The sequence below is a fragment of the Vidua chalybeata genome, chromosome 7 (genome assembly GCF_026979565.1).
Source record: "Vidua chalybeata isolate OUT-0048 chromosome 7, bVidCha1 merged haplotype, whole genome shotgun sequence".
NCBI classification, from domain to species: domain Eukaryota; kingdom Metazoa; phylum Chordata; class Aves; order Passeriformes; family Viduidae; genus Vidua; species Vidua chalybeata.
Genome location: NC_071536.1, coordinates 12,156,789 through 12,177,176, shown reverse-complemented (window position 1 = coordinate 12,177,176; position 20,388 = coordinate 12,156,789). Strand labels below are relative to the sequence as shown.

Sequence of the window (20,388 nt, the reverse complement as noted above, 5' to 3'; positions counted from 1 at the left end):
TGACCCATAATTCGCCTCGCTTTTGCTGCCAAGCCATTTTAAAGGAGGCTACATCGCAAAAAGGCTTCAAACGTTTTAGGCACGTTATTTGAAGTTTTGTTTCCCCACGGGAAGCAACCTTGAAGAGCAGCGCTTGTGGGAGAGGGCTGCAATACCATTTGTATGTGGGCCTGCGTGTCCGCTGCAGTAAAGGGAGGAGGAGGAAGGTGAGCAGACTCTGCTCAGTGCAGGCTCCTTGGGGCCTTCAGCATCTCCAAGGTCACCTGTATCCCCCCACAACCTTGGGTCAATGGAGACAGGTTGGGAAAGTTCATGCCGAAAGTTGTCCAACACACCAAGAGCAGCTGACCTACCTGCTGAAACTATAAGGCTTCCTGTCCTTTATTATGTCAGCTCGTTTTTATAGAGCTGTGAACTTCACAGCCTAATTTAACAAGTTATAGAGGTCTGCAAGATAAACAGATCAAGAATTTCAGAGTTACCCTATGGTCTAGAGGGAGACAGGGACAATCAGTCTGACTGCATACAGAAATTTTATTCAGAATATCAGCATGAAACCCAGCATTTGTATCCAATCATAGTGTCTTATTATTGTTTCTAATACAGAAGCTGAAAAATAGGCATTATTTAAACCAGCCACAGAAAAGCTGTCAAATAATTCAATACAGGAGATTTAATTTAAATTGACTATAGATCATCCACACAGACAGCAGCCTCTCCTCAGCAATACTGTTCTGCATGTCAGAAACTTAAAACTCTGGAAAGCAGAAAAGAATTCTCAGAAACTCCCATAAAAAAGTTCCTCTGACTCAGGTATCTGTAATAGGAGCCACTGTTACTTCTTATGCAGAGTTGAAAGGGGAGATCAGCCATACAACATGCTCCATCTAAAAGTGCTAGCACAGTAACATCCTCTTGAACATAACTTCTATTTTGGATAATGAGTTGGCAACCACTGTAATACACAAATATGTAACAGTGCGAAGTAAACTCAATTTCTGGCTCAGCCACATCAGTGTAGGTGTCTGAGAAAAACCATGCAACTCAAGTGTGGTACAAAACACAAATCTCTTGTCTCATGCATACAGCTTCTGAGCCACTTAAAGGCATCACCTTCCATATACAGAGCACATACAGAACTACAAGAATTTTTTTTTCTGTTATCAGAAACCAAAACTGTAATTAAGTGCTAGAGCAGTGACTCTCTGACAGCCTTATTCCAACCTCTGACAATGCAGGAGCAGCGTAACTTATTTTTTTATCTCCTCCAATAGCAGGTTCTGAAAACTAGACATTTTGGCAGTCCAAGACCATGAAATTTTACCAGCACGTCACTCTCTATGTTCCTGTGCTAACACCTTAAACTCATGATGGATCCAAAATTCTCTTCCCCTTTTTCTTTTGGCTAAAGGATCATTTAACCTGAAATCATTTCACTACATGCAATACAGGGACAACTTGATGCAGTCACATCCATTTCTAGACTCAAATTTTATGTGTGCACTACAGGAAGAAGAGACAGGACCCCTCGTGTATGGAGGGACACAGAAACCTGGTAAGGATTTTGGAGGGGAGGCCCTCTGAGGAGGGGTTGAGGTCACTTGGTTTGTTCAGCCTGGGGAGGAAGAGACTGAGGGGAGACCTCACTGTAGTCTTCAACATCCTCACGAGGGGAAGCAGAGGGGCAGAGGTAGCAACTGCTTGTCTCTGGTGACCACTGACAGGACTTGAGAAATGAAACTGTGTCAGGGGAGGGTTAGGATAGATTTTAGGAAGAGGTTCTTCAGTTCTTCATCCAGAGTGTGGCTGGGCACTGGAACAGGCTCCCCAGGGAAGTGGTCACAGCACCAACCCTGACAGAGCTTAAGAAGCTTTTGGACAACACTCTCAGGCACATGGTGGGATTCTTGGGGTGTCCCGTGCAAGGCTAGGAGTTGGACTCGATGATCCTGATGGGTCCCTTCTAACTCAGTTTATTCTATGAGTCTGTGATCCTATACGCTATGGGAGAAGCGACAGACAACTGCCATCACAGAAGTCCTGCATAAATACTCACTGTGCAGCAGGTCCAGGGACTCAGCCTGCCCAAATACCATTCTTGAAAGAGGTGACAAGGCAACAAATACTGCTTAGATGTATGATTATAGATTGTGTATGGCTATGGTTTAAGAATCTACGGAGGATCGGTGTAAAAAATCAGTATCTGACACCCATGAACGCTGCACAATACACATCTGTCCCCACAACTCTAGAGGATTATAACCACTTCCAACCAAGCAGCCATACACAAAGAGTGTCCCTTCCTTTTCCACTGAAAGGGTTAATTACATGCGCCTCTAGTTTTCAAAACAGCATTTCTGCATAATTTCTTAATGAAAGGTACATGGACTTACTGTCTTGCAGTAAGGCAAAGAACATATGTACTTCTTAACCCGCAAACCAAACTTGTCACAAAACTGTAAAAGCAGAATATATTCTACTGCTAATATCTTAAGTAAATAGTTGCATTTAGCATCACTCTAAACCCCCCAACCAACCAGTCCACAAAACATCAACCAACTCACCACATCATTAGAGTCTGTAAAGACAGCCACTATTATTCTCACTTCCTTTTCCCTGTTTCCTTCGCCTTCCAATATTGATACTATATTTCTCATCCAAATCGTTTTTCCCCTACTTGTTCTTGTCTTGATGCTCCCTACCATTCCCCTTCTTGTTCCTGCTTAAAATTTTCACATTTCTTTTCCTCATCTGCCTCCTGTTGGTTCCATTCTCCCTGCTTTTGGTTGTCTATAGGGTAGCAGAAGTGCTTGTCAAATGCAAAAGCTAGTAAAGGAAATGGGAAAGTGAAGTTAATCTGTGAAGAAGATCACATATATTAATATTACTTAGATATCTGTAATTTGAAATGACATCTTATTTCTACAACCACAGGAAACATTTGTTTCACCATGTAGTTCATCTACCAGCCACCACAGGAAGTAACTTCTAAGATTCCATATCCCTCATTTTGTATCCTTCTCTTTTCCATTAAAAATTTAAACAGAAACCAAGCAAAGCACAGCAGGACCTTGAATTATTTTCCCACATAGGAGACTATATTAGGAGTAAAAATTAAATATTTACAAGTGGCCTACTTTATTGTCACTAAGTTCAGTGACAATAAACTTCAATACAACCCATTCACGTTATACTGCTACACAAGTAGGCTAACTGAACTTTAAGGCAGTTAACTTTTAGTTAGGCAACTGCTACATTGGAGAAAAAGTTTTGTATTTAGGGAAATTTTCCCTTTTCTTTTTTCACAAGAACAAGAGCACTTGGGAAAAAAATGAATTAATAGAGGCATATTCTTTTTCATAAGCAAAAGCAGTAAGGTTGGTGTGTTTAACATAATCCAGTCTTAAAGGCCCATGGCTGCTACATACTACATTTAAGTTGAAAGATTTTAAAGTATCTCTTTACAGCTATGCCTGGTACAACGAGTGTGAATCGTGTTTCAGCTTCCACAAGACATCTGCCAAAATCTCACATTTTTTTAACTGTGTGGCAGATTACTATAATGTTCTGTCACATGTAGACTCATTTTTGCATCAGCAGAAAATATACTTGGCCCAAAGCACGGCAGAATGTCTCATTTATTAACACAGAACCCCCTTCTGTTTTGCCAGTCTATAGAGGCATGCAAGCCAGAACTTCTTAGCAAAGATCTGGCATTACTGGGTAGGAATGCTTTCCTGAGACAGTTGCCACTACTAGGTGCAGGGGAAAGTAATCAATGCATTTCAGTGGTTTGGGCTGCCTTATTTTTATTTGTTTAAGTATTGAACTGCTAGAAGGTAAGTTAAAAACTACCAATGAAGCAATAAAAACACTTTTGGTTTTTTTTGGAAAACCCAACAGCTATACAGTTTAGATCTCTTTACCCGTGGTATTCAGTAATTTAGGGACTGATTTAAATCTGCCTGAGAAAGATGCCCTTTAAAGAACAAGATACGTTAAATAACAAGATATGTTATTTTTTCTTCTACTTCAATATGTTAAATAACAAGATATGTTGCACTGCTATACAATAGCTACCATTCTCTACCAAGCTTTCAGAGACTACAGTATTAAAATACAAAATCTAGTGTCTTAGCACAGTAAAATGCTTGTAAATTCCTGTGTTTGGAAGCAACAGGCACTTTAGATATACATGAAATAACATTGCATAAATAAAAGTATGGATCCAGATCACTGAAAAGACCATCTCTCTCTCCCTTCTCTTTTGCCAGTCTGTAGAGGCATGCAAGCCAGAACTTGTCAGCAAAGATCTGGCATTACTGGGTAGGAATTAACTGTTAGCATCATAGCAAATGCTTCTTGTTAATAATTTCAGATATGTACGTTCTAACAGCAGTTAAGTGGGGAAAAAAAGTTTCTTCCTCAGTGTGTGCTGGAGCAGCAGTGAGTATTGTTGGCTTGGGTCAGCACTCATATTCCCATCATAAACTTTTTTGTTCAGTTCCATATGGATAGCCAATATACAGAGTTTCCTGCAGCAAAAAAATCAAAAGCATTCCATTAGAGAATGAAGCAAGACACCATTTAAGAATTCACAAGAGAGAAGATAACTTCAGACTCAGCATAGAGAAAGTTTGCAATTTCAGTCTCTTCTGCAGAGGCAAGATCTCTAACATACAAGTCTGTATACGCACACGCATTTTGAGACAAACTCTTATGACCCAAATCATTGCTGTGATATTGATTATGCTGACATGATGATCTGTGATTTCATGACAAGGCTTTAGGGTTTGTAAAAAGGTACTAAATGTTAGCACTGCAGCTACCTTGAATAACAGTTGTTAGTTCCCTGGTAGATCAGCTGTATAAATAAAACCTTTGTTGGTAAGTTATATATCCAAATGCATCTGACTTTTGCACAGATTCCTTTTGATTTCTTTAAATAGACAAAAGTTTTCTGACAGTTTAAGTTCAAGATTACATATTGGAAATCAATTGGCTCTGTGAAAAAAGGATTCATTAAATTTAGAGAAAGTAGAAAATCCTTCCCTCTTTACTGCCTTTGTCCTGAACTTAAGCACTGATTGTTTACATTTGCAAGCACAGCTCCTCTTCATGGTACATGGCAATCCTCAATTTAACAGAAGCCTGTTTATCTTGGAGAAGGAAGATTTCCAATCCCATCTAAAGCACTGACATACATTATCTAGGACAGGTTCTTCCCTTCTCACTCTGCAAACCCCAATGCCATAACACACTTTAACTTTACACTGCAAAATCAGAAATTTCACTCCTAGTTTAGGCTACCTTTCTACACAATTGTGTGAGGATACTTGTCTTTTTGACTATGACACTGCAAGAAAACACATTTCAGGACCAGATGGTTTGAAATTTAAGGTTTCTCATTCTCCATGAAAATTAGCTATCATAGAAAAAGGGTTATTTCTTTCCTCTTGCTTTAGTTTACCTTTTAAAAGGATTACGGAGTAGCTCAGCCAGACAACGCAGATAATATGAGGATGAAGTTGGGGATTGTTCTAGTGTAGACACATCCACCTTGCAATGACTCCAAAAGATGTCTGCTGCATGGGGAATCGTGAGTTTAGGACTGATAATCTCAGCATTCCCATCAACTTCCAAAAGACTGGTACATTCTTGCTCATTTTCTGGCACAACATAGCTCTGAATAAAAAAAAGCTTCGGTTTTCCTAGGAGTCCAGGACATGAGTCTCCTGTAAAGTATTTCTTTATTTGTTCCAAAGGGAATCCAGAAAAGGTGTGGTCTGTACAGAAGATGCTCTGAGAGTTTCCACGGCTGACCAATATGCAAACGAAGCTGTCATAATTTTTGTGCTTCTGCCACCTTGCAACTTCAAGCAATTTTTGATTCATGGAGTTCATATTTAAATACCTGTGACAATGAACATCATAGCCTAAGCCTCTGAAGGTCTCTTCCAACACATCTGAAAGAAGCAAGATGTAATTAAACCAAGGCACACCAAAGCTCAATCTCATCTGTATTGAATTACAGTACTTACAGTGTTTTTCTACTGAAACTAAGTAGTTTATTTTATCACAATAATTAAAAATCAGGAGCGCTTGGTGTTGATCACAGTACATTACATACTTATAGTGCTATATGCATGTTGTCTTTCCTGTGAGCTACATGTTTCATAGCAGCAGAGACACTGTTACCTGTTTCACATTCCACAGACACTTAAATGCTTTCCTTTAGAGCATATATTCCAAGTTTCTAAGACTTAAAATACAAGGCAAGAAAAAACACACTTGAAATGATAAAGAGTGATCTGGACAGCATAAGAAGTCTGTTTCACCTTTTAATTTGTCAAAATTACTCTGAATGGTTATTATAGATACACAGAACTGCATAAGAAACACCGAGGTTCTCTTTCATCAGTCAAAAATGAACCTGCTGCAGTCATTTTTGCTTCCTAAAATTTTAAGTGATGAGCTCTAGGTGAAGAATGGACACTGGAGTCTTAACTGAGACAGAATGGCATTTTCAGGCAAAGAAGAAAGCTGAATAATGAACTCTTTCAATTGAGTTAGAAATTAAAACTGTAGGTAGGCAAACCTCAAGACTTACTGTATTTGTGTTAATCTGTGCTGCAGGAAAATGTGTTAAGATCTGAATAACTACTTTGGAAGTTTCCTAATATGGGACTGAAACCAGATACATGGTGGTTAAAACCACAAGTATTAAGTGTTCAGAGAACCACAAGCTACTACGAGGACTTATAGCTGTAGCATTGTATGTTTAGTATAAAACACATATACATTGCCCATGCACAGCTTCAGGTAGGAAAAGAATTGTCAAGTGCTATGTTTATATAAAATGCCTTACACACATAGGAAACTTACCCACAGCTGCCTTTGACTTCAAAAGTTTAAGAAGCCTTAATTAGCAGGGGCTGTTTCAGAAGTAATGGCAGTGAAGCAGCTGTATTACCACACTGTTCTCCCCAAAAAGCCCACAGTGAACACAAGAAACAGAACTCATAACTTTCCTCAGCAAAATAAACTGTAGACACAAATTCTACGCTATAGTGAGGTGATAAAAAATAACAGTTTCATTCCAATTCTGCTGATTTGATTAAATTTTGTAAAATAATTCAAAAACTGTCCAGACATTTTTAATTTGAAAGTAGAAAGATAAAGCTTCCTTATTTTATGCAATAAAACATGCTCTCAAAATTCAGACTACTCAGTATCACTGCGGTCTAGCAGTTACACACTCAATGAAGCCCTCCATCAGTCAGGGGGTAACAGAACATGTACAAAATAAGAATTACAGCAGTGAGAATACTTTTCCTGTAATGTCCCAATCTTACTGGCAGCTGCATATTAGCACACAAATACAAAACCTGGTGTCACCTTAGTCCCCACACACACTAACTGTCACAGTTTAAAAGAATCAACTCAAAAACTCAGAGCTGACAACTTGGTTAACAATTAATCAGAAATTGTACATGGCCTTGGATAAGCCTTGGATACTTTAAGGCAAGACACACCACAGCATTACATGGTGTGAGTCTGAGATCAGAAACTACCTATTTCTTTAACACTAGCCATCTGCCAACAAACCTCCACTGATTTTTCAGCATCTCCATTTTACATAAAACACTAGCCTTTTCTTCCCTCATTATTTAAAATGTAAGGATTAAAACTGATTTCCAAACAGAAAAGTCAAAAGCAGCTATTTACAGCAAGGTGCATTTCAGTTTGAATTTTATCAGCATTTGATAAATTCATGCTGTTTACACTGGGCATTATGAAGTGTTGAAATTCTTGATCCTACAGTATCTATTACTGGTTCACCTTCCTGAGATTAAATCCTGGGACAGCTACAGATTCTAATGGATGCCACAGATACAATTTCTAATGTTTTCCCTGCCCTCTTCTTTTTCTTCAGTGTACTCAGACTTCAGAATAGTGTGGCACAACTATTTCTGCCTTTCTAGCAAACTCCTTTAAGCAATGCCATATGCCCTGTCTCCTCTGAATCTCACTAGCACCATAATGTACTTCAGTGCAAGTCTTGCCTTCTATCATGTTAAATGCTGACAATGTGACTTCAAACATCTGAGATACAGACTTTCTGTGTGTGAGCTCCACAACCACTGCCCTTCAATTACATCAGCAATTCTAAGTTAGTTCATCTGCTGGACTATTACATTTGAGAAAACCAAAAGACATGTCCAGAAATCATCTCCTTCCCCTACATCTCCCAGCCTATACAGAACTGACTGCAAATACTCTTTTCATGTTTATTTTTAGCCTCACGTGTTACATTGATTAGAGAGTGAGGGGTGTTTTTGATTGTGCAAAGATCTAATTCTAGGATTCTACAAAGGCAATCAGGAAACCCCCACATTTCAACCATGGCAGTGACTACACTGACAGCAGTGGTGACACTTTCAGTTTCACTGTAATGACAGTTTCAGCCAAACTGTGCAAGAAAGGACAGAAGCCCAGGTGCATCATAAATAAAGGACCTCATGGCTATTCAAAATCTCTAGTGTCCAATATGACCACACTTCAAATCCACAACAGTTTTGGTTTTGTTAACTGGTGGGAAACACTACCATCTCTGCCAATAACCTGCTGTACGACTGTATGACTGCTGTAAGCCTAATTTTTCTGTTGGTTGCTGAACATCCTTTTTGTCCATCCCAAAATTCAGTCTATCCTCTTCCAAGTTCTTTCATTCAGAGATTCTGCACAAAAAAACCCAAACGTTGTCTCCAGTAATTAGGACACTTGGCTTTAACCTGATGTTGTCCCTTCCAACTCTTTGCTTTAGAAATCTTACTAGAATAAATGACTGGGACAACACTACCCTAATCTGGCTAGAAAATGTACATTATATTCTTTATACTAAATTCTTCTAATTATCTGAGATTAACAAGTTAAGGGACTTAAAATTCCAGAGACTTACCAGTGTCATTGCCAATACAATCTATTATCAGGCATATTCCTAAAGGCTGACTTTGCATTCTGTAATAATCATCAGGCATCTGAGAAATGTGAAAGGACAATTACAAAGTCAATACATCACTTTCTGAATTTTTAGACCATATTATTTTCTCAGTTTTATGTTATAGATGCATTAAACAACACTGTTGTTTTCCATCAAGTAGCTAGCAGAAATCTGTCTACTGGGTTGTAATGTGCCTTATCTACACAACAAAAAAGCAGGAGAATGATTCTTTCCCCTCTATTAATGATTCTTTCCCCTCTATTTCTAGTACAGGCTTAGTTTTTGTGTCCTTGTGTTATGTAATCTCACTACCATAAGGATTCTTAAACAGATACTAGAAGTGTACAAGCTTCATACTGCCAACACAATAAATGTAGAGATCTTTTGTGTTCCTCAGGTGTGCAAGCAAGCACTGCTCATCAGAAAATTTATTTCCTTATTTAGTGGAACAACCTTCTTATTTCTATATAATCCATAATGATTCTATCACAATTCCTCTCCCCTCTGAAGAGAATTGATGGAAGCAAATCAATTTGCTACAGGTTGGTTCCTGGCCTACAGGAGAACTAGTGAAAATAGCAGTCGGCCATCCTTATCATTAATACCCCAAGCACATCTGTCTTCTGCCTGGAGAGCAAGGGGTGAGGAGGGAATCAAGAACAAAATATACTACATGAAAGAAGCTCTGTGATTTCTAATGCATGTGGCAAGAGTTCTGAACTTCAACAAGTTTTAACTTGGCCTCCACTAATAAATGTACAAGTTCTGTGTGCACATCATACACAAATGTATTTTGCACACTGCTGCTTCCAGAGTAGCAGCAAATATTTTATATTTCAAATATATTCTGCAAAAACAATTCACAGAACCTGTTTATGGCTGAGGATGTACCCATTGTTCTTCCTGCACACAACCCAAGGAAATCTCAAAATGAAACACAAAGAAAACTAAGGAAAATACTCACAGAGATTATATTTATTTACATGCATACATATACACAAGAATATACCTTATGTGACACTGATCCTGACTCCTCAATGGACATGCGAAGTGGTTCTGCTGCACCTAAAACATACAGAAGTAATCTCAGTATGCAAATGCCAGTGATATTTTTTAATCACCAGATCAGTTATAAAGAAGAATGTATCTACATCAGCAAAGTTCTGACCCATGGGGACCTCCCAGTTTCTATGTATGCTACTGAAGTTTAAAAATCCCTAAATTATTCACCACTAAAATGTTATCTGGATTTCATTCTACATTGCTTGGGATTAGAAGAAACAATTAATCTCTTCTACATTGAAACAATTCAGCCAACTAATTTTAAAAATCACCATATTTGAGAGATATTTGGGGTTTCCAGAGAAAACACAATACACATGGAAAGAACCTGGTATTCAATGCACTACTTCCTGGCTGGCCTGGTGGGGAGTTCACTGCTGAACTGACACAAAAACTTCCTTCTCCAGAGCTAATGGGCAGAACTGCACTACACAGGCCTCCAGAGCCAATTTTATCCACGGTTAAGAAGTTTTGACAGTGGAAGCTTACAATTTTTAAGAATGTTTTAAGATGTGGCTGCACAAGCAAAGCAAATACAAGACCAAACAGTAAGGCCAGGCTCAGTTCTGAGAGTTATCAAATACTTTCTGCTCCTGATGTTATTAACAGGATTAGCCATGAACACAACTATCAAACAACAGTCCTTTTGATGTAATGAAATTCATCATTTGGCTCTTTTAGATAAAATGTTCTTACCCAGAGTAAGACTTGATCCATTTCGTAATTTTTCTATGTTCTCATTCTGAATCTGAAATTAAGAAAAAGGCATAATTTTCCTACTCTCCTTCAAGAATTAATAAACATGTTCCAAAATAAAACACAGTGGTATTTCTTCCTCAGTAAAAGGATATTTTAGATTCATTTCTATCAGCTAAATAGAATTACAATGTAACAGATGACAAAACCTACCCAGAGCACAGACAAATAAAATAAACACCCAACTGTTCCTCCTCCTCACCAGCTTGTCATGAACAGCAAGGAAAAGCCTCTGAAGATGTGAACTTTGTTTCCTATATAGCAACTATATATAGGAATATATATATATAGGACAACTAATATCATCAAATTTAGCAAGGTTAAACGCTTTAAGAAAGGTCATACTAATACAGTATCAGAGCTAACTCAAATATAGAGAATACTGCATGCAATAGGATTTGATGACTTTTCAGATACTGAGATATCTTCTTAAACTAAGTTTAAAACAAGCCACAAAAAAAAAAAAAAAAAAAAAAAACCTGAAAAACTCTTCTTAAAAAAAGCTATCATTTTCACCTTCAAAAATTAAAAGCTACTTTCCCTGAAAGGTCCAGAGGTATAAAGAAGAAGAATAAGTTTTGCAAAGAAGAGTCAAAGCAAAGCTTTTCACTCCACAGTGTAGTACAAAAAAGCCACCAAGATACAGATTTCATATGTTTTTAATAGGAAAAAATCACAGAAATTCTTTAAAGGACATCTTTCTCAGGCAGATTTAAATCAGTCCCTAAATTCAGCAAATAACAGGAATAACAGAAATAAACCAAGCAATATTTTAGTCACTAGCCAACTTTAATTCCTCAGACTCTAAAAGATGGATCTCCTTTTAAAGTCTGGCAATATTTAGAAATAAAGGATTTGTTTCTTGTATACTTACCCCTGAATGATAAGGAGGATCAATCAGATTGAAATTAGGGAGAGAGGCCTGATGAGCATTTACATAAACTGGCTGAGAATGAACGGAGGACACTGAAGCTGTAAATTTAACAGAAACACAAATACACCACGCTATTTCAACTGTTTTGAAAACCTAGATCTACGAAGAATGCAAATGCCCTTATTTGTAAGTCACAGTCTTATCTTGTTGCTATCAAGAGTAGCCAGTGCAAAAAGAGCATCTTACCTTCATGTTTGTACTTCTGAATCTTCCTAATCAAGTCTATCCTGTGAATACTTCGAAAACAGTTTTCTATCAAATCCAGTTGATTAGGAGCCACCAAATTTAGCTTCTCCAGATCAATTATAAGAGCTAGAAAACTCTAGAATAGCAACATGAATCCAAACACATCAGTAATTTTTTCTCCACCAGATGTAACAAAGCAACACAGAAAATACCATGGAGAGGTCATAAAGGCTGTATGAACAATTAGAGATGTTATACCTTCTAAGAAAATTATCTGAGAGACATATGAGTCCTTGATATTATCACAGCAGTGATAGAAACTACAAACTGATATTCTCAAAAATCTATCTTTAAATTTTTGAGGAAACAGTTTTGCATTTTGTTTTTGCTACAAAGCCAGCCACTGCAAATGTCACCTCACATGCCACAAAGCAAGAGGCAAGAAAAGCTTTGGGAAATTTTCAGGGCCTTTCTCCTCTGACTGAAGACAGAAAAGGAAAAAAAAAACTTCAAAGGAAGAAGACAGAAATCTTCAGTCTTCTCTGCACAGTGGTCAAGGTTTCTGAATCCTCTCTACTGAATTTCTGCTTTCTCAGAGGACTTAACCAAAATATTCAGAATGCAAAGGTATAAAGATGTAATTACGTTCTTTTGTGTTCTTTTTTAAGTGAATTACAGTGTGTTCTTTTGTAAGTGAAGCAGAGCACAAACAAAAAGTGACCTTGTAATTCAAGATAGAGTTCAAATGGTTACTGGTTTGAGATGATTCTTACATGAACTTTCAGGTCAGAAATATTGAAGAAAGACTTCTGTAAGCCTGCCCATGAAGTTCATTCAACCACCATACACTATAATAAGCACTGCTCCCTCTTATTTTTTAGTTTTCCATGCTTCTTTTCTTGAATTAAAAATCAACAAAATGAAACAGAAGCCACAACTCCTTGTCTGCTTCCTGATGTTTGTGTACTCCTGCCTCAATACTCCTTGCAGTACTGACTCCTTTCCTTTGCTGTCTAGCTACTTTTTTTTTTTTTTTTTACTTTAATGTCTCTTTGCTCCAGAGGAGAATGACAGCAGGAAAACATACCTTATCTTTTGCCATTTTCATACGAGGTGCATAATCTCTGAGTAGAAAACCAAGAGAACCCACTTCATCTTTTTCCAGATTTTCATTTATCTCTACCATTAGTACCCTGAAATAAAGTTATTTCGAAAGGATTAGCTTGCAGCAAGATTCCTCCCATTCCCAACTACTCAACTTCTCCCCATGTTCCAGTCTTCGTCTACGATCTCTAACTAAGAAACAGGTAAAAAACCTACCCTGTTTCAAGATCCAACTATGAAATACTCTTGCTAATCAGCACCTGTGTTTTTCAGACTGACAGTGTAATAACCACTGTTAGGAAAACAGAAGATTCCTTAATGTTTAACAGAGATTAAGTGAGAGAACGAGACAACAGAACATATCCTTAACTTTTTAACCTGTTAATTACAGGGTTTTTGTTTCAGTGAGAATTTAATACAAGAAAATCTTCCTTATGAGTACATGAATTTCTTTCTGAAGTCTCTCAAAGAAGAGAGTTTCTAAATTTAATTTCTTAATTTAAGCCTCTCAAAACTAATAGAGTAAAACAAGTAAGAGAGAGGTCCCTTGAGAAAAGTTTTACCAGGTAGCTATGTACCCAAAGCAAACCAGAAAATAAAATATGTCTAACCAATGATATTTCTTTAAAGTGTCATTTTTAGCTGCTAACCTAGAACTCTACAAACATCACTGGTTTTATTCACAAACACACAAACTCCTTAAATACAGATGCTTCTAATGCCATGACTAGTAAGAAACTACTGAAGTTTAATTCAGGGACTAAACTTGACATTTTCTTTTAACTACAACTCTAGATATAATGTCCTTATCTGCTTTTCTTCTACTTCAATAAATATTCTCTGAATCTGTGAAGTATTAAAAAACAAAATAAAAAAAAAAAAAAAACCAACCAAAAAAAAAAAAAAAAAAAAAACAAACAAAAAAAAAAAAAAAAAAAAAAAAAAAAAAAACAAAAACAAAAAAAAACAAAAAAAAAAAAACAAAAAAAACCCACCACAACTCACCCATACTGCCCCCCCCCCAAAACAAAGGAAAAAAAACAAACCACTTATTTTGAACAAGATAGTGTAGCTTTAAAATCTGAAATAGATATATTACCTGTAATCAGGGATAAGTCTGAGACTCCTGGCAAGGTGAGCTTCCACTGTTGCTTTCTCAGTGTTCAGGATCCTCCTCAGCAAGTCAAACCTCTTAACTCTGTACAACAGCTCAGACAAGCCAACAGGAGTCAGTTTCTCTCTCTCATTCAAAGCCACCAAGATCTCTTTAAGATCAGCAGTGGCCAAGTCAGGAGCAAGGTCTCGGCACAGGAAAACCATCATCTCTTCTTCATCTTTGTCCAGTTCTTCTTGAATCTGATGAATAAGGAAAGCTGGCACTTGGCACCTGGTCATCACGTTGTTGCTGTTCCTTTAAAATTGCCAGCCTTCTGATTTTTAAACTGGAAACCAACATGACATGAAGCCTGTGTCTACCTCAGCACTTCTCTTGTGCTCATTCTTAACTAGGTGCATTTCTACAAGGGCAGTTCTGTGGGAGAGAATTAAAAGGCAATAAATCAGTGATCTGCTGCACAAGTTCACATAACTCTCCTATCTGAAGAATTTAACTTTCAACTAACACTCCAACATACATGACACAGACCTCCTTTATTCAAGGGACTCTCCCAGTTGTTCATTACAAAACTAAAACTATTTAGAAGGTCATACTAATCAGAAAGACATGTAAGACTTTTTAGAGTAAATTACCTGAACGTGAGTCTGTATATTCCATAGGAAGTGAAACAAAAGTCATCAGCTTGCTGATGAGTGGTAGATTAAGTATTTCCAAAAGCTCTGCCCTTTTCCGAGCAACAATATAGCATGTAATTTTAAAACCACTAATTATCTGTAAATTCAAGAGTGTGTGGATTTTCTTATTATTAACATAATTTCAATTTATTCCAATCTGGGGTTAAAAGGATTTTCCACACACACCCTCCATGCTCAAAAAGACTGAAAAGCCACTCAAAGAAAATACTCCAACCTTAAATATGCAAATTGGTTAATTCTGAAAGTATAGATAAACCACAGACCACTTTTTTCTTCATTGAACATTCATGTACCATCATACTGAAAACTGGAAAAAAATTTCAAACTTAGAAAAACCCCCAGCCTTGTGATTAACAAAATCAGCAGGGTGCTGTGCTCAATTTCCACTGCCACCAACTATGGAAATTCTATCTAACCCCCTCTGACCTCCATTACATACAGGGAGAAATGGCAGATGAGCAAACCTAAAGACAAACCTTAGTCCTTCCACAGAGTTTGATCACTATACTGCAGAGTTCTATTTAATCCATACTGGAAAGCAATTGCCAATTCAACTTCAAAGCCTAATATACCAAAAGATTCTAGCACCTGAATAAGGGTTTTTTTAAAAGCATTTTCATCCTTTTGTTATGCATTCTGGAAGTTACAATCAAAAATGTCACATATTGTGTCCATAATTAAGCAGGTGAGATAAATAAATCTAAAACAGAGGAACCCCTCATGCACTGTAATGTGTTTTGGAAAGTTTTCTATCAGAAGAAAAGCATATTTATTGCTAACTTATTTTCAATCTAGCATCAAACACTTGTGAGAATTCTACAGAATGACACTGTTTTCATGACATAATGCAGTCAAGAAGGGGGAGGCACAAAGCACCTTCATATGAAAGTATCTCCCAGATACATTCAGCTGGGACTTTCAAAAGAACTTGAAGTAATAGTTTAACTCTTAAGTGAAACAGGAATTTAACAACTTTTGGTCATTTTTGGAAATACCAGAAAAACTTTTTAACTACTCCAGTTGATTTTTATCTAATCTTTTAAAACTAGTTAAAACAACAGAGGAGGGGGTGTGTGTTAGGAAGGAATTTTCTACTGAGTTGGAATTTCAGACACGCAAAATTACTATTTATATGTTAACTTAAAATTAATTTGCCTTTAAAACACACATGTGAATCATCTTCTTTTGTGAATTTCCTTTATATCACATGCTCATTATAAAAAAATGCTGATTATACTCTCAGTGTTGAAATTATCTTACCTGTATGTAGAATTGTTCACAAGAACACTGGAAAACTGGCATTTGACCATTGCCAAACCACTGATCCAGCACACATTGGTTTCCATCCAGGATTTTCCAGTGATTGCATTAACTCACTGTCTGCTGGACAAATATCAAGATGACAAATTACTGTGGGGGGCTACTTCCTAATTTTATGGGAGTGGGAAAACCAAAGAAAATGACGAACAGTCGTTCTTCTGTATGACTGTAGTGAATCAGGAGTGGTGCTCTAAATAAAAGAAAACCAGCTGTGCACATAACATTCATTGGGTACTGCGTGGGAAATGAGTAAGAGCAACGAGCAGTGGTTTTTTAGTATAAACTAAAACAGCTTGCAGAGCCACTTCACCGTAAGAGATAAAGGGCATAATGCTCCACTCTTCGATCTGATGACCACCTTTTCAAACATCACAGATAGTCATTACAGCTGCAAGAGTTAAAGAACAAAAACAATCACAACATAAACCCAGCAGCCTAGCTTTTGATTATCTGGACTCTGCAACAAGATGACTTATAAATTCTTTACAAACAGGAGAGAAAAATCAGCTTATCTTCTAAGACGAAATAAAAAAGTTCGTAGTCATCAGAGATAAAGCTGCCTCAATAATTTTTGTGTTCATGTGCATGTCTAATTAGGCTTTTTTTTTTTTTTCAACACCCTTGTATAGGAGCAGGAAATAACACACCAAAATTTCACACAAAGATGCACAAGGCTCCAGTTAACTCCTTGCTGGCATTTTGTATCTTGAACCTTTTACGGTCATCTTTGCAGCAACAAAACCAGGATATGACACCAGTGGGTGTAGTTCTGGTTTGGGAGATTATCTTTCTTTCACAAGACGAAGATGACCTGGCTATGGGGGCACAGGCTGTGCTTCGTGCTTGCTCCGCTCGGTGTTGTTTGAAGAGGTGGCGGTGGTGGAACGACTGCGCTTGGAGCCAGGGCCATCTGGCATTTTTCAAAGTTGCAGAGCATGCTCCACAACTTTTAAATTTCCCTATTTCATTACTGCCCCACGCCCTTCCAACAGAACTTTTGCAACGTACTCAGGAAACACAGGAAATTTCTCCGGCACATTCCTTCCTAGGCTTGAACAGTTTTCTCCCGACGTAAACTAGTATGACCACGCTAATTTGTTTTAACATCCCAGTCCTCCTAATTAAAACAAAAAACAAAACAAAACAAAACAAATTCCCCAAAACCAAACAAAAAATCCCCAACTACGAAACGTGGTTTATGCAGATTTCCAGTCATTTTTCTAAGTGCGTCATTTTAAATCACACTCGGTTTCGGTTCTCACCACGAGCCCAGGCCCCGCTTGCGCCGGACGTTCCGGCCGCCTGTGCTGAAAGCGCAGGATGGGAAGGGAAGGGTGAGGGAAAGGATGGGGGAAAGGAGCGGGGGAAGGTATAACGCACCCAGACGCGTCGGGGAGGTCTCTACAGCAACCAGGTCCGGCGTTTGGAGCCGGGAGAAGTTGGGGCGGTACCGGCTCCCTGGCTGCCCAGCGCTGGGCTGGGCCGGAGGGGAGGGGTGGGGGGAAGGCAGGATGTTGGGTTTAGTTTTGTTCCCGGCTGTACCCCTGGAGACGTAACTCAGGGCTGAACACACAAAACCGGCCCACAGCGGATGGAGGCGGGACAGGGCCTGTGGCGCCTCCCGGCACCTCCCCCTGGCATGGACACGACGGCAGAGGCAGCGCTGTGAGGGGAGACCGTGGCGGCGGCGCGGTCTGGTGTTCAGCATGTGCACCGGCTTTTGTAGGCTGTGTTTTTGTCTTGCTGCTGGCGTGGGGACAGACAGAACAGCTCTGTGATGGCCCTGCGAGCTATGAAGTAGTAGCAGGGTTTCCGGTGAGCGGTTACAGACCTGCGGTCTGGCCACGTGTTTTGGCGAGAGTTTAGCCGTGACCCCTTGTATGGCTCATGTCTCACTCTGAATTTGTTCATTCACAGTGAGGATAATGTACAGCTGTGTGAAAGTTGTACTCTTCCCGTTGTATAATCTTAAGTAAATATTGCGTAACACCTTGTTCCTGAAAATTGGGTGTTGCTATTCCCTTGACATAAACTAGCAACTTTCATGAAGCTATTGACAGCGGGATGCTAGCATTGTAGCTGGAGCTGCTCTCCAAAAGGCCTAAAATCTAAAATTTTTCTGAACTAGACAAAAGCCACCTCCACATACGGTGAAATCAGACACATGTAACTCCCAGCTCAATGGATTTCAAAGCATTTATGAAACAGTGAGTCATGTTTTTTGTGCTGCTAAAAATAGAGCAGTGGAAGAGCAGTACTCTGGGATAGCACACACGAAGAGTCACGCTGTCTTTGGAACTGCAGGGAAAAAGGAGACAGAGAATATTCGCCCCAAGTATTTGTACTAAGTGGCAGCTCTGTGTTCTGAAAAAATACTTGTATTCTTAGTGAAATTGTATGGTCAGGCTCTCACTGTAATAGCAATCATTCAAGGCTATCACAGTATCCCTGCTAGTAAGATGTAGCTAGTTCAGAAGGAAACCAGCTACCTACTGTGAATCAATATGCACAATTTCTCCTTGGATCTGTTCCATACAGAAAGTGGAGCATCATCAGTTTTATTTTTCAGACTTTATGATACAAAAAGAGCTTCCTGTCTGGTATTACAATCATGTATGTTCCTCACCTGCTGGTGCCACTGCTGTTTGTGACCCTGGTTTTTGCACTGTAAAATATCTATGCTGGTAGAAAGGCTGTTCTCGACAAGGACAGACATTGCTATGGTTACAGTGAAGACACATTTGGTACTATTATTTTAATACACAAGAAATATTCCCTCCCCAGGCAGAATTGGTATTATTGTACCTGTGAAAGAAAATCTTTATGAGTATTGTATGTGTAACAATGATGAGACATATTCTGCAAAATTAGCAAAATATGTTCATCATAAATTAAAGACAGTCATTTAGGGCAGTGGCTGCCATCTGGCTATTAAACCACCAAATGATACCACCTTAATTCACAAACACATAAATTTTGCCAAAACTAGTCTTGTCTAACTGAATATGCTTGATTGATATATTTGCTCTATCAGTGAAGTGGCAGGCTTGTACAATTTAAAAAGACTCATTCTACTTCATGTAATTATTAACATCAGTAACATAGTAACAATTATTAACATTGTAGTAATTAACTGTGTTACTTGTTTTCCTGAACAGCCATCTGAAATTCAGTACTCCCTAGAAAGTTGTCTTGGAACCAGATAGAAAACAAGCAGTGAGTACCAACCATTGAAAGTGCATATTCTGGGTAAGAGTACCTAAGGAACTATATAAATGTTTTGTGCCACAGACCTTACACAGCAGGTTCTTGGTGTTTTAGGGAGTGATGCAACTAGATAGGAATGTTTGAGAAAAGGATTAGGCAAGAGTTTATTAAAACGAGTATTTGCACTATGAACAGTGCCTTGAGCAATGTCATACAAAAATGACAAACTCCACTGAACAGTACATCTGCACTCACACAGTAACAGATGTTGTTTATTGGCTCTAAAAATAAAGCTCTATTATAATATCACTCAGAAGGATTGCATGTGAATATGTATGTTTAAAAAGATATTTTAGCCACATTTTGGTAGGACCTTCAACTTTTTTGTAAACCTACAATTTGTGACAGGATTGTTTAAAAAGTTCAATTTCTTCACCATGGAAGTATATTATGTAATTGTTTAGTGGCATTTACCATTTCTCACTTGTCTAATTTTGCTTTTCATTTTAGTGACGGGTGTCCTGTTGTTTGTGCTATGTAACATAGCCTCCTTACTTTGGTACTAATGACATAACAGCAAAATTTACAGTAGGATATTCAGACAATTATAATTCCTGGTACTTCAGAGGACATGGTCCTTTTCTGCTATAGTCTTCAATCCAGGCATTCTTAAAGCAGTCCAGAAAACTAGGACATTTTAAAACAAATGGCTAAAAGAGACTAGATGTAAAAATAAATAAATCTATAAATACACCAGAGCAAAGGAAAAAGTTGTTCTCTTTTTTAACATTATAGTCAAGTATGGTGAAAGACATTTTAGGGTAAGATACAGTTATTGCTGAGTTAAACATTTTATTCTACTTTTGGCAGCAATGTAATTTTTGACGTCTGGATATTACACAGCGGATTATTCTGGTGTATTAGTCTGCCAGGCTAATTAACTGTTCAATAGAGTTAAGTATAAGCTTTGGTACTTTTATATACTTTGAAGCAGTCTGGAGTG

General features: G+C 38.1%; 1 protein-coding gene across 1 annotated transcript; it reads right to left on the bottom strand.

The window, feature by feature from the left end:
• Nucleotides 1–514: 514 nt before the first annotated feature.
• CFLAR (CASP8 and FADD like apoptosis regulator) lies at nucleotides 515–17,961 on the bottom strand. Its single transcript, XM_053947520.1, is given in 12 exon segments — nucleotides 515–4,414; nucleotides 4,416–4,535; nucleotides 5,471–5,966; nucleotides 8,963–9,041; nucleotides 10,014–10,069; nucleotides 10,763–10,814; nucleotides 11,697–11,794; nucleotides 11,943–12,078; nucleotides 13,030–13,135; nucleotides 14,146–14,577; nucleotides 16,119–17,295; nucleotides 17,559–17,961. Coding segments are annotated over 10 exon segments (1,464 nt in total). The 5' UTR covers nucleotides 14,442–14,577; nucleotides 16,119–17,295; nucleotides 17,559–17,961; the 3' UTR covers nucleotides 515–4,389.
• Between the last annotated feature and the right edge of the window lie 2,427 nt (nucleotides 17,962–20,388).